At 34.6% G+C, this 13,847-nt stretch overlaps 2 protein-coding genes across 4 annotated transcripts in view; one reads left to right on the top strand and one right to left on the bottom strand.

The window, feature by feature from the left end:
* Positions 1–668: 668 nt before the first annotated feature.
* Positions 669–3,452, bottom strand: LOC120767330 (coiled-coil domain-containing protein 149). Of its 3 annotated transcripts, XM_040093284.1 has the most exons (8): positions 3,386–3,452; positions 3,178–3,309; positions 2,655–3,089; positions 2,456–2,599; positions 2,285–2,392; positions 2,085–2,169; positions 1,817–1,955; positions 669–1,461 (listed from the first exon to the last, which is right to left on the bottom strand). In XM_040093284.1, exons 2-8 carry the CDS (start codon positions 3,298–3,300, stop codon positions 741–743), a joined length of 1,755 nt encoding a protein of 584 aa, XP_039949218.1. In that variant the 5' UTR covers positions 3,301–3,309; positions 3,386–3,452; the 3' UTR covers positions 669–740. The 3 variants fall into 3 exon arrangements, with proteins under 3 accessions (XP_039949218.1, XP_039949211.1, XP_039949227.1); XM_040093277.1 differs by lacking the exon at positions 3,386–3,452 and having other exon boundaries at positions 3,178–3,374; XM_040093293.1 differs by lacking the exon at positions 3,386–3,452 and having other exon boundaries at positions 3,214–3,374.
* A 3,609-nt stretch (positions 3,453–7,061) lies between these two features.
* The window catches only part of LOC120782338 (dynein heavy chain 5, axonemal), a 34,812-nt gene continuing 28,026 nt past the window's right edge, over positions 7,062–13,847 (top strand). Inside the window, 8 exon segments of the mRNA XM_040114574.1 lie at positions 7,062–7,295; positions 9,075–9,212; positions 9,924–10,083; positions 10,419–10,566; positions 11,303–11,939; positions 12,015–12,122; positions 12,626–13,504; positions 13,560–13,760. Of these exon segments, the coding sequence (XP_039970508.1) occupies positions 7,191–7,295; positions 9,075–9,212; positions 9,924–10,083; positions 10,419–10,566; positions 11,303–11,939; positions 12,015–12,122; positions 12,626–13,504; positions 13,560–13,760 (2,376 nt within the window). The 5' untranslated portion in view covers positions 7,062–7,190.

The following is a 13,847-nucleotide window of genomic DNA, read 5'->3' as shown; positions in this document are numbered from 1 at the left end:
GTTTTGGTTTATTTCTGGAATGCCCGCTATTCACTAAGTCACTGTCAGTTTTATAATACATATGTATGTAAATAATTTTGTCGAAATTAGAGTTTCATGATTGATCACACGTTAAATATGTATTTAAAATCGAATAAGACTTGATTGAAAAACCACGTTAAATTATGTGATAAAAAATACACTATATTTACGTGCTTAATAAAAATGACATACTCAGAACTAACCACGTGTGTTAATATTTGTATAATAGTTATACACTATTGTTATAATTATTGATAAGTAGAACCATTCTCTTCCCAAAAGCCATGCTGCGTCCTAAATAACTTTTTGCAATATGAAAATCATGCATTTGTTGTATGGTAATACGGAAGAGGTTGAACTCGATATTTGTATTCTAAAAAATATATGTCACCATTTGCATAGTCATTTGCAACTATTCCAAAAAGTTACCCATTTTATTCTGTGATTGTACCATGTTAGGTGGATCTATAGAAAAGGGTCAAATATCTGATAAGAAATAAATAAGATAAAATTGACAAGAATTTGTTTCTTTATTTATTGTAGATGTGTATATATACATACATACAAATCTATTATATTTTAATTATAATTGTTGTTTTGTCTCTGTGTAATTCTATAATTATTAAAGTACACTTTTTTAATTGTACTAGCCGATGCTTTAAAAAAGAACTTTCGGATAAAATTTTCCTATTTTCAAATTTAATGGCAGAAAAATCCTTTTAAACTTCTGTTTGTGATTTTTCTTCTCTTTTGTCAACTGCATATGAAGTGGCAATATTTGGGAATACTTTGGCATTAACTGCTCTGTCATAGTCACTTACATTTACGTTCACCATTTCATCAAAATCACGCATATCTAATTCATGGAGTGCTTGCTGTACCATTGCAGCCAGCTCTGGTGGTAAGTCTTTTAAATCGTTATACCTTTCTCTAGCGATATCTCTGTCTATGTGATGTGACTGAGAATTTGAATTGTATTTTGTGCTTGAGTTATCTCCCGATTCTGTGGTGGTAGATGGTGTCTTGTACGCATCTATGGCAGCTCTGGAGAATTCGTTGAGACTACGTATACCTAAAGCTTCTGCGAAACCGCCGTACTCTGAAGATAATATACTCCGGCCAGATTCTGTTGATAGAGAGTCTACGCAGTCTTCTGATATACCCAAACGAGACGTTTTTGAATCTTCATTTTCAGTTGTCAAAGTTTCAGTATCGTTTAATTTAAGGATTACTGAATATTTCGGATTAGCTGTAGTTGGTGTTACTGTGTCTGTTTCTAATATGTCACTCGAGTCCACAGATGAAGCGCTGTAGTGTTGCAGCAATAACTGAGTAGGTGAGTATTCACTAATGCAAGATGATGTTGTTCCAGTTGTAGTTTCAATGCCCGATAAGCACTGAATGCGTTGGTCTAATTCAGCAATTTTTGCCGCAAGAATTCTATGAGGGTATATTATATAAAATGATTGAATTAGAAACAAACCGCACTATAATGATGAACAAATTCCGCATAATTTCTCCCACATCACAATAGCGAATGGAATACTGCAATATTTTGTTTTTAGGGGGCTCATTAATTAGTTAAATTAAAGTAAAAAGTTTCTAAGCTGCTTTGTTAATCCCCGTAAAAATTTGATTTAACAATTATTCTACAAACTTTGTTCAATTACTAAATGAGTTTTAATGAATAATATTGCTAGCTTAAAAAAATATATATTTATTAATAAAAAATAATTTTCGAATGCTAAAAAGGGAATAATATGTTTTAATAAGTGACATCAGCATCTGTTCTTACTTGTTGGTTTTTTTCTGATGGTTTAAGGCAATATGTTTATCGTTTAAATTATCCAGTAGAGCCAAACAAAGAGATTTTAAGTCTTGAATTGTTTCGGTTTTTGTGGGCAAGTCCACACCATTCTCAAGCATTGTTTTAACTATAAACATGAAGAATTGGGTATCAAATTTAGCTAAATATATTGAAATATACGATTTCTATTAAAAAAAATGAATTACATTAAACTTTACACAACATCAATGGTTTGACAAACATACTAATGTTTTACCTTGTTTATGAGATAAAATACTTTCATCATTTGCACTAGAACCTAGTTTAACTATACCCTTCTTACGCTTCGTTTCCAACATAGTCTTTGAAGCATGAAATAAGTTAAATTTAACATTAGTTCTTTAGTGAAACAATGTTTTTATATTCACCGGAAATTTGTGTCTGTAAATTAATCAATATTTTGTCGTTTATTTTTACCTTGTATTTGGTTAACGATTGTTTAGTTATATCAAGTTCGCTTTCAAAGTTTTTTAAACGTTCATGCAGGTACTTATTTTCCAGTAATATGCCATCAATATCAAGGAACTATGTTATAAATAAAATATTGGATTGTAGTATTTCACAAGTTATAAGATTTATATATTCTACCTGTGGATGTGCTATGTTCGCGTTCAGTGCATTTAACAACGCATGGTTTAACCGATGAGCCTTACATTTGTAAGCATCTCGTTCAGATACGATATCTTCTTTCTCATCAATCAAAGTTTTTAAATCAAAGGCTAGTTGCAAATTCTAAAACCAAATCTCTAATTGAAGATGGATTAAGTGAAGAATAATATTTTAAAACCTTTTTTTTTAAGTTCTCCAAATGGTAGATAAAACTTGATCGTTCTTTCTTCCATTGAAGAGCATCGCTATTATTAGTATCGTCAGCCATGTCCATTTGTGTTTTTTCACAATTTCCTTCTTTGCTGGATGATCTAAGAAGTTCAATATCACCACGCAGTTCGTTTAGTTTTTGTTTCAGAGATTCTACTTCGGTGGTTAGTTTTATATTTCGTTCGCGGGTTTCATGTAATATTGACGCAACACTAGATTTATTACCGTCTATACCGACGCACCCATTGTACCCATTGTTGCGCGTTAAGGCAGAATACCTTAGTTGCAACGTTTCTGCCATCAATTTGAATTGGTCACGTTCTGTCCGAAATTGCTCCAATTCTTTGCGTATAATACGTAGAGCTTCCACCTTGCTCATCAGCTTTCTATGTAATGCAGATGTCTGTAAAAAAACGTTAATATGCATTATCACCAACTGTGTATAGAAAATAGAGAAGTGGCATAACAGTAAGCAGGCAAAATCAACATGCTAATTCGATGTGAAACAAATCAATTTCTTCATTTACGTTGAAGTCTCCCATATGCTCGGTAATCATATTAAAATCAACCGGATCCAAATGATTATGTGAATGTATTTCCTCTCCCATCAACATCTTTTGTAACTTAAATGAAATATTAATAAACAATTAAATACTTATAAGAGATATGTCAGATTAATGAACAAGTTGAAAATTTTACCGAAAAGTAGCAATGACATTTGAACCTTATCTCAAAATGTGCTGCCAGTATTAAGATATTTATTTTAAGATACATTTTTACCAAAATGCTCACTAATTCAGATCTATTATTTTTGATTATTATCATTATTATAATTGTGTATATAATTTTTTAAGTACAAAACAAGAACTGATTGAGATAATGTATAAACTAAATGTGTAAAAGTAACATTTATAATTTAATTTCGGCAGTGATAATGAAATTATTTAGCAAATGCTATCAAATAGCATTGCCAGATAAAATATTTTCTCGAAAATATGCATGTATTCTTTTGTTTGAGTACATTTACGTCAAAGTGAAACAAAGCAAGGCGAAGCAAATTTTAGGCAACTCTCATCTTTTTATGCTTTGACATGCAACAGTCGCTATTTTTATTAGATAGCGAATCAGAAATTAATCCCTGGAATGAATTGTCATGCAGAGCGAGGAAAATTTTATGGGAGTACGCCATAAATGAAGGGAAGAATTTGATAATATGTTTGACAGTATCTGCAAACTCTAAATAAAGGCGGCAGTGGCAAATTACTGTCTCTTTTTACGGAGTACAGCGAATACATCTTAATAATACTGTTACTGATGACTTTGTTATTAAATAAAAACTTAATAATTGCGAGCTTTGAGTTCTAGTGAAGGATCAATGGCAAAAGTCAACTAGAGTATCGGAAATAATTATATTAAGGATTTCATACTCAGCGCTAAACCATATTATGTTTATTGTTTATATAAAAATTGAAATTTTTTTATATTTTTGGCATCACGACATACAGAAAAGATAAACATGATCTCTGAGATAAATCACATATCGAATGATATATACGTTACAAAGTCAACCGGAAGCTGTAAAATCCTGATTTTCGATAAATGGATTATATATAGTATATAGATACATGTATATATTATAGGTAACCCGATTTTACCCATTTTTGACAAAAAAGCACATTGTTCTTCATTACTGGCGTAGACACCGCTTACGCGGTTATAGCCGAATAAACAACCGCGCGCCATTCGTTTCTTCTTCTTTTTGCAATGTGGCGCCAATTGGAGATTCCAAGCGAAGTCAGGTCCTTCTTCACCTTGTCCTTCCCCTGACGGCTTTCTTCCGAGACTGTTGTTTACTTTTCATTGCGGGTGTTTTTTATGTCACGGGTCCCAAGCCCAGCGCACCACCCTGAGGTGAGCTGGTTCGCCTTCTCACTTTACCTCGCCTTCAAACGGATGTTCTTTGGTTACCCAGAGGATACTTGATCTAAGACCGGAAGTCGGAAGTTGCTTGAGCCATGTATGTAAAATAATCGTTTCTGGCCGCTCCCAAGTGAATGGCTATCAGAGAACTTTCCTCACCTGCGTGAACTTCTACACATGACTTCATTCCCCACATTATTATTGGAAAATAATCTATCTGAATTTGAATATCTTATTCTCACATATGAAAAAATGCGGCGGCTTACAGAAAGTTTCAAAACCGGAGCATACTCTTGTAGAACCCCCAAAGGTGATCTAGTCACCGATGCCCAGAGCATACTTAAATTATGGAGGGAACACTTCTCCAGCCTGCTGAATGGCAGTGAAAGTACAACGCCAGGAGAAGACGAACCCGATTCCCCAATCGATGACGATGGAGCAGGCGTTCCATTGCCCGACCATGAAGAAGTTCGAATAGCAATTGCCCGCCTGAAGAACAACAAAGCGGCAGGGGCCGACGGATTGCCGGCCGGCGAAGAACTGATAAGGAGCATGCATTAGCTTCTTTGTAAAATATGGTCGGACGAAAGCATGCCCAACGATTGGAATTTAAGTGTGCTATGCCCAATCCATAAAAAAGGAGACCCCACAATCTGCGCCAACTACCGTGGGATTAGCCTCCTCAACATCGCATATAAGGTTCTATCGAGCGTACCGTGTGAAAGACTAAAGCCCACCGTCAACAAACTGATTGGACCTTATCAGTGTGGCTTTAGACCTGGAAAATCAACAACTGACCAGATATTCACCATGCGCCAAATTTTGGAAAAGACCCGTGAAAGGAGAATCGACACACCATCTCTTTGTCGATTTCAAAGCTGCTTTCGACAGCACGAAAAGGAGCTGCCTTTATTCCGCGATGTCTGAATTTGGTGTCCCCGCAAAATTAATACGGCTATGTAAACTGATTTTGAGCAACACGAAAAGCTCCGTCGGGATCGGTACCAAATGAGGTTTCAGACAAGGTGACTTCCTATCGTGCGATTTCTTCAATCTGCTGCTGGAAAAAATATTTCGAGCTGCAGAACTTAATCGTGCAGGAACAATATTTTATAAGAGTGTACAGCTGCCGGCGTATGCCGATGATAGCCGAGCTGTACGAGATATTCGACGACATTGAAATAGTTTAGCGAATTAAAAGACAGCGGCTACGCTGGCTAGGTCATGTTGTCCGAATGGACGAAAACACTCCAGCTCTGAAAGTATTCGACGCTGTACCCGCCGGGGAAGAAGAGGAAGAGAAAGACCCCCACTCCGTTGGAAGGACCAAGCGGAGAAGGACCTGGCTTCGCTTGGAATATCCAATTGGTGCCACGTAGCGAAAAAAAGAAACGACTGGCGCGCTGTTGTTAACTCGGCTATAATCGCGTAAGCGGTGTCTACGCCAATTAAGAAGAAGAAGAAGATTCTCACATATATGTATATATATATATATTTATTTATAATATATACGTAAACAGTGATTAACGTACCAAAGTTTACAGTACAGACAATGATACTTTTTTAAGGAACTATTTTACGATGGCAATGTAATAACTTAATTATACGCTGAATATACACCACGAAGAAGGAAACTTCGGAGACCTATAAAGAGTGTGCATATATAAACGAGCAACATAGCGGGCTGAGTCGATTTGACCATGTCCGTCTCTATATACATACGTATGTACGTCAACTAGTTCCTTAATATTTGATATATTGATCTGAATCTTCATACATTTGCTATCCAAACTAGTCCATCAAAAAAAAGTATGTATGGTGTATTTCTTATTTGTAGGTCAGATGAAGGTCCTCAGAACAAATATTTTTTCTGATTATGTAAATAACCTTAATTCCCTTTAAGGTTGTATCAAACAAGGTGGCTGTACTGGCAAAAAGTTTTCCGTTAGATGCAAATCATTTGTCCTCCATGTTTTCAGAATTAGTAATACACAGAAACGCACCTGTGAAGGGTATTATAACTTAGGCGCAACCGGAGTTAACTTTTTTGGTTTTTCAAGATTTCAACTCTTGAGTCTCCAGTACACCGATATAAACAAGTATATACATACATATGTAAATAGCATTTAAAATTTAGTTTTATTTAGACTTTATACATCAGATTCTTATATAATATTAAGCCATTGTGCATTATACTAAATATTACGTGTAAAGTCAATATACCATTTATTACATATATAAATATTATATAAGTACTATAGGTATTTTTGAAAATATACCCAACACAATAAATCGAGTATCCTTTGCCATTGAAATTTCCAGCAGGGCGAGGAGATTTCAGTTAGAATTCCTATGGAATCAGGCTTGTTTGATCGATGCATTCCAAATATCTATGCAGTATCTGCAAATGTTTATTTGAAACCGATAGGCATTGTCGATTCAATCGTCACTCATAACACGTTGAATACAGTAACTATCTAAATGATTGAGACAATTTTTGTGTGTGAAATCTGTTAATTGCTTGCTTTAAATTTTGATTTTTGTGCACGTTTTTGTGTTAAATGTAAATCGCAGTGTGAAGACAATGTTTGTACATAAAAACACTCGGGCGCAGTTCGCCCAGCATGCGGCAGCAATACGAGGCGACAGCAGCTCCGAGGACGAGGAAGAAGGAGGCGATGCATTGCAGGTGAAATCCTGCTATCTAATTATACTACTATGAATTTGTATTAAAATATTTAAATTTCAACATATTTTCATAATAATATATTTCTAAATGATATAACAGGTTATGTATACGTGTAGTGTCATTGGTTGAACTCACACACACAGGTCCAGGAATATACTATACTATTATTCAAGTATTATGTAATTTGGCAGCATGTTTTTTAATGTTGTGCCCGCATTCATGCTACCCAACATCTGACAAAATTCATTTATTTGGCAGTGTTTTCGAATGACTGTTCATACATATATATGGAATTCCTAAGTGGAAATTATAAAAACGTAGATAGTATATGTATAGTATGTATGGCGTTTTTACATAAATAAATCTTGTTAAATTCGTGTTTTCTTAGGCATTATTAATAGATTTGTGTTATTCTGTTTTATAATCGTACTTTTATTCAATTACTATGATCTAAAAAATCATGAATTTCGTATTCCATAATAATTTCAAATTACAAGTAGTTTAATTAAATTTTTTGTTCTCGTTTATGTCAAAAAGATAGGATATGTTACATACGTTTTTGAAAGAAATAAAGACGGTTTCCACAGAACAGCTAATTTCGATTTGGATTTTCAATCCAAAGAAATAGGCCTCTCATAGACGGCTGTGAGCTAAGATTGAGATTTGCTGCAAGCTTACAAATAAAATGGAGAAAATGAGGACGCGGTTGGCTCACCAATTTAGAGAAAAAATTAAAAATGTATGTATATCGCATGATTTAAGTTGTTGAAACTAGGAGAAAGCAATGCTATGATGTGGGACGGAACTGATTATCGCTGAAAAACTGAAACAAAGTTCATATTGTCGAATATGAAGAGTAAATATCGTTTTAATTTAGTTTGTATATTGAATTAATATAATTGTAAATTGTTTGGGATATTTATTCAGTTAAGTTTCATAAATAAGAAATGTGGAAAAATTAAATATGCAGAAATGGAGTTCCACTACAAATTGCGAATCTATAAAAATCTAATAAAGTGGAATGTCGGAACGGAATTCGTATTTATTTTTTGAGCAGATAACTGATAAAGATGGACGGAAAAAATGGAAATATAATTGTAAATTCATGATTTTACGTTTAACAAGAAAGAATTAAGTCTCTTTTTATAGTTCTCCTCATCACTGTACATGATGATGAGTTTATGTGACATTAATTAGTAATGCCAACTTTGACTTAACTTTTCTCTTTACAGAATATGTTTCTTGTTTAATTGTGCTTTAAACATATTTTCGATTTACATCCCAAAAGATATACAGACCTACATATGTATAAATTTTTTGAGAGTTTTTGTTATCGCTCCACTCATTTGTCTGGTTGGTATTTTGAAATCGGATTAGGTATTTTGCATTTTGGTCGTTGGAATTCAGTAGTTTTTAAACGTATTTATTGATATAACCAGAAAATCGGGCTTATAACCTCTTTATATAACTTTTTTGAATTTTATACACTAATTCCCTTTTTGGTATTTCCGATATTTTTGCTTTTTGCGGATGTTAATTGTATCCTTTGGTGATCCACAACATATAACCAAAATATACACACTCACATACATATATGTATGTATGTACATATGTATGTATACATGTTTATTTTAACCAAATTGATATCATTGCGTGAGTCGGTGTAAAAATACTTGGAAATATATCCTGTTACTCAATTTAAAAAAACGGATTAAACTACCGAATCATAAAAAATAACTTAAATGAAAAATAATGGCTACCGACGCTGACGAAGCACAGAGACGCCGTGAAGAATGCGAACGAAAAGCTCGACGAGGGGAAATGGATCCCCGTTTGGAGTTCACATTCCAACTGTTAATAGATGCAACTCAATTGCCAAGGCATCAACTAATGGATTATATATTCGAAGGGGACATGGTAGGTACTCATAAACTCATGAAGCGGCAATACTGCAAAAGGTATACATATGTACATTTGTATGTGGGCATGTATGTACATGATGCATTTTTTTCAGTGAATGCCCCCCTTTTACACACAGAATGGAGTTACGCCAAACAAAAAATAATAATTTCTGACTGAATGTGATTGTTTTTTATTGAGCTTATGTTATATATTAATGATACTGTAGAAAAATGGTATTATAAACAAAATAATTTTCTTTAACAAAAAAATTTGCTAATAATGAAATATCAAAACGATATTGTGGTTTTTTTATTAACAGTTATTGGTCAAATAAAATAAAGTTTAACAGTTTTATTAGTATGGAGTATATCCTTTTTGATGATTCAGGTCATAAAGGGAAAACCTGGCCAAGGGAGGGCGTAAAATGTAAATAATTGTTGCAGAGCAACGGTCCGTCCTGAGAGCTCCGGGCTTGAAAGGAATTGTCCCCCATCTACCCCTCTCTCTCGACCACTATTGATGATGTACAATTCATTTTCATTTCTATCTTTTTTTTGAAATACTATTAATAGCGCATAAAGGGCTAAACTTCTTTAATGAAAATGATCTCTCCTAATGCAATTACTTATGTATGTACATGTACACATACATAGTACATATGCGTAGTTAGTTTTCTTAATTTTATATTCACACGAAGTAACAAATAAATCACTTTTTATCCGTTAGTTGGACGAAATCAATCAACTCTTTTTACCCAATATGAAAAATAAAGTTCTGTGGTTTTATCAGGAGGTGGACGAGCCGGAACCACAACCAGCGCAGGATCCCAACAAACCTGGACCCTCGCGTAGTGGCATCGCATCGAGCTGCTCAAAAACACCACAGGGTACTCTACAAAGAAAAAATACATACACATAATACAATAAAAAGACATTGGTTCAAAAGTTTTGTGCAGTAAAGAAAAAAAATTGTATTTATATAAGTATATACATATGTATCTGTATATATGTATTTATATGCGTGCACATAAATAGTCTGTTCAAACCCATACTATATCCTTAACGATAAACGACTTATATTTACAAATGAAAATCATACACACATACATACTTATATATTCATAACCGTTTGAAAATACATACAAAGATTCGTCTACGTATGTTTCATATTATTATTGGCTTATTAATATTCTGTGTTGTGTTGGGCTCCGTTGTTTAACAGGGTCATCACCCAGCGGATTTTCGCCGCCGAAACCGAAAAAATTGTTTCTAACTGATGGATGGACTTGTGCTTTTACTGGGATTTGTATTTACATCTTTCGCGTGAATACTTCAAAACAATTGCCTGAGGAAGGATTTCAAAAGGATTTGTAAGTTTGATAGGCTTATGTTGAAGTGTAAACCCTACAGAGGTTAATTTGCTTTTTTCCTTTACACAAAATGTTATTTACAGGAGTTATTACTTTTAGCTAATGTCCGTCTTATTATGTGTTTTCCAAAATTGATATATACACACAAACATACTCGTTGTATCCCAAAACAAAATTTTTTTTTATGTACGAATACACATGTCTATGAACTCCGATTATTCGATTATTTTGGTCAAAAGATAAATAAGGATTTCTGAAGAATGCTGAGAAACTCTAGAAACGAAGTTTCTAAAAAGAAAATAAATTTGCACTGTTGAAACGTCTTAAGTCTTTCACTACTGTAACTAGCTCAATTGGCTTAATGAAGCGTTTGATGAGCTTGCAAGTAACCCGCTGCCCAGGAATAGATCGCCTTTTATTTTTTATGAACACCTGCACATCTATAAACTAAAAACAAGGTCAGTTATTTAAGATATAAGAAACCATAGCATGTTTCGGTTCCTTGCGATATTTGGCCTTTGCAGTCGTAATTTATAGAATTTGTGACCCCTATGAAGTGGACGCATGGTGCGTAGGCAGTCAATCTCAAGTTTAGTTGTGTCAAATAGTTGCTCACGCTATGTACCACATACCAGGGCCACAGTAACGCGTGGCCCCATCTGCTAATATAGTTACAGATATACATACTTACATACTATACATTAGTACAACTTTTTTCTTAACCTTTCATAATCAGATATTGCGGCGTTATCGATGCGAAAAATATCGGACTTGTCACCTCTATTGAGCGTATTGTTGAGTACGTATTCATGCAGGCCTTAGCATTCCCTAGTTTAGAAGGGGATGAGGACGATGTAAGTTGTGGACTGATAAAAGGACAGTTGTTACCGGGTTTGAGATCATTTTGTAGTGCTTTGCGTGTTTGTGAGCAAGTTTGCGATCATGTTAATATATTTGACGACAAATGTGATATGTTCGAGAAGATTGAACGCGTCGAAGAGGTCAAGGATATGGCGAAAAATCAAGAGTTTTGTGTGCAACTGGAAGAGCGCGTAAATAATTGGATAAAGGGTGTTATGAAGATACTTGGTGAAAGCGAACAGTTGCGCAAAGAGAACGATTCAAGTGGACCACAGGATGAGTTGGAGTATTGGAAGAAGCGAGGTGCTCAATTTTCGCAATTGCTCGCACATTTGCAAGATCGCGAGGTGCAATATACATTACATTGCTTATTTTTGGCTGGCTCCCGCGTTATGCGAGTATGGAAAGAAACTGATCGAAAAATAACATTCTGCTACAACGAAGCACGTGATAACTCAAAGTTCATTCAGGCAATGGAAACGTGTTGTCACTCTCTGTATTTAGATGATCCGGTATGTAATATTGCATTGCTTACATAAATCTTAAATTTATCATATTTACCAGACTTTATTTTTTTTCTTTAAAAGGTCTGCATGAAACAGTCAATACTAAGTCTACTTCAAACGGTGCGCCTTATCTACAGTGTTTCACAATTTTATAACACATCCGAGAGAACCTCTTCCCTCATGGTGAAGGTTCGTATTTTAATTGTTCTTTTAATAACACTGGTCCACAATGGTTTTGTTCCCCAGTTATAAAATTGAGCCAATTTGAAAAATATGGTTTGGAGAAAATCGCTATAACTCAAAAATATTCATTTAAAACTTGAGTACGTTGTTTTTAAAAGTATATGTAGAGTATCGAAACATGCACAACCTAAAAAGCGATTTTTCGATATTTCACACTAGGTGTGGCATCAAGTGTGATAAATTTGTAATAAATTTTGTCAGCATAAAAAAACTCAGAACAAAAATGTTTACTGGTACATACATATGTAATTAAATCCTCCCCATGTTTTTCTTTTCATCATATAACATATTTTGATTATCGTAAGTAAAGAATATCTTGAAAATATTTTAGTTGGGGAAGTATTACAGTATTTAAGCAAACTGCTCAAAATAATTTACATTTTTTATATCCCTAACATTAGTTAGAGAAATGCCTTTGTTTACTTGTTTTGTTATAATATTTTTTACAGATTACTAACCAAATGATTGAGACTTGCAAGTCCTACATAACATGTCGAAGTAAAGAGACTATTTGGTCACAAGATCGCAATGTTATACGTACAAAATTAGGCAATTGCATTAAGCTTAATCATATATACCATGAAACATACTACACTGTAAGGGAGCAACCCTTTTTGCCTAATCAAACTCCGTTTGGTTTTTCGGAAAATTTCGTTTTTGGAAAATTTGATACATTTTGCGATCGTCTATCGAAAATTATTTCTATGTTCAATCTGATCGAAGATTATACTCACCTATTCGAACGTCGTTTGGAGGGTCTATTGCTAGGTGAAACACTACAGGATGCCAGCAATCATTTTGAGGAAGCTAAGAAAGAGATTTTATCGAAGAAATATGATTACTTGGATCATCGAAATGGCGAGTTCAATGACGATTTCGAACGTTTTATGAGCAAAACCGACGCACTAAAGGACACTATAGCCACACTTATTGAAACCAATTTTGACACGGTGTGGGAGACACCACAATGCATCCGATTTCTTACCCGTTTTGAAAAGGTTAGTGAGAAGATACCACTCAGCCGAATGGATGAAAAGTATGTGCGCATTATAAAATATGTGGATAAGGAAGTAGACAGGGTGAATAAAATGTTTAGGAAACAACGCGATGATCCGCCCGTTTGTAGAAATTTCCCGCCAATTGCCGGACGTATCCGTTGGAGTCGCGCATTGGATGACCATATGAAAGAACTGATGGAGGCCGTACTCGATCATAAGGTGCTGAGTGGATTACCGTTAACAAAAGACTTGGAGAATCGCTATAATAATGTCACAACGTTGTTAAGAGAGTTCGAAACAGAGATTGTGTCCATTTGGCTAGATCAGGATGTAAGTTGTAGGAAAACTGTAAAAATTGATATAATTAGACAATTATTAACCATAGGTTAGCGTCGCCGATGCTTGTCTACTACAGCCACTGTTAGCTCTTCAAGGTGATCGCTTATTCGTCAATTTGCATCCCACTATACCACTGCTGATACGCGAAGCTAAGATGTTGGCTAAGTTAAATGTTGAATTGCCAATTGTGGCGGCCACACTGATGAGCCGGCAAAAGTATTTCACTACTATACAGGACTCGTTGAATGTGAGTGAAGGACATTTGTTTTGCCGATTTCTTTTCTACTCGTACTACGTACGGCATGCACTATGTTTATTCAATTTGATTGCTTAC

This window comes from Bactrocera tryoni, chromosome 1 (assembly GCF_016617805.1).
Source record: "Bactrocera tryoni isolate S06 chromosome 1, CSIRO_BtryS06_freeze2, whole genome shotgun sequence".
In the NCBI taxonomy this organism is placed as follows: Eukaryota; Metazoa; Arthropoda; class Insecta; order Diptera; family Tephritidae; genus Bactrocera; species Bactrocera tryoni.
Note: the sequence above shows the minus strand (reverse complement) of the source record. Positions and strands in the feature narration are given on the sequence as shown.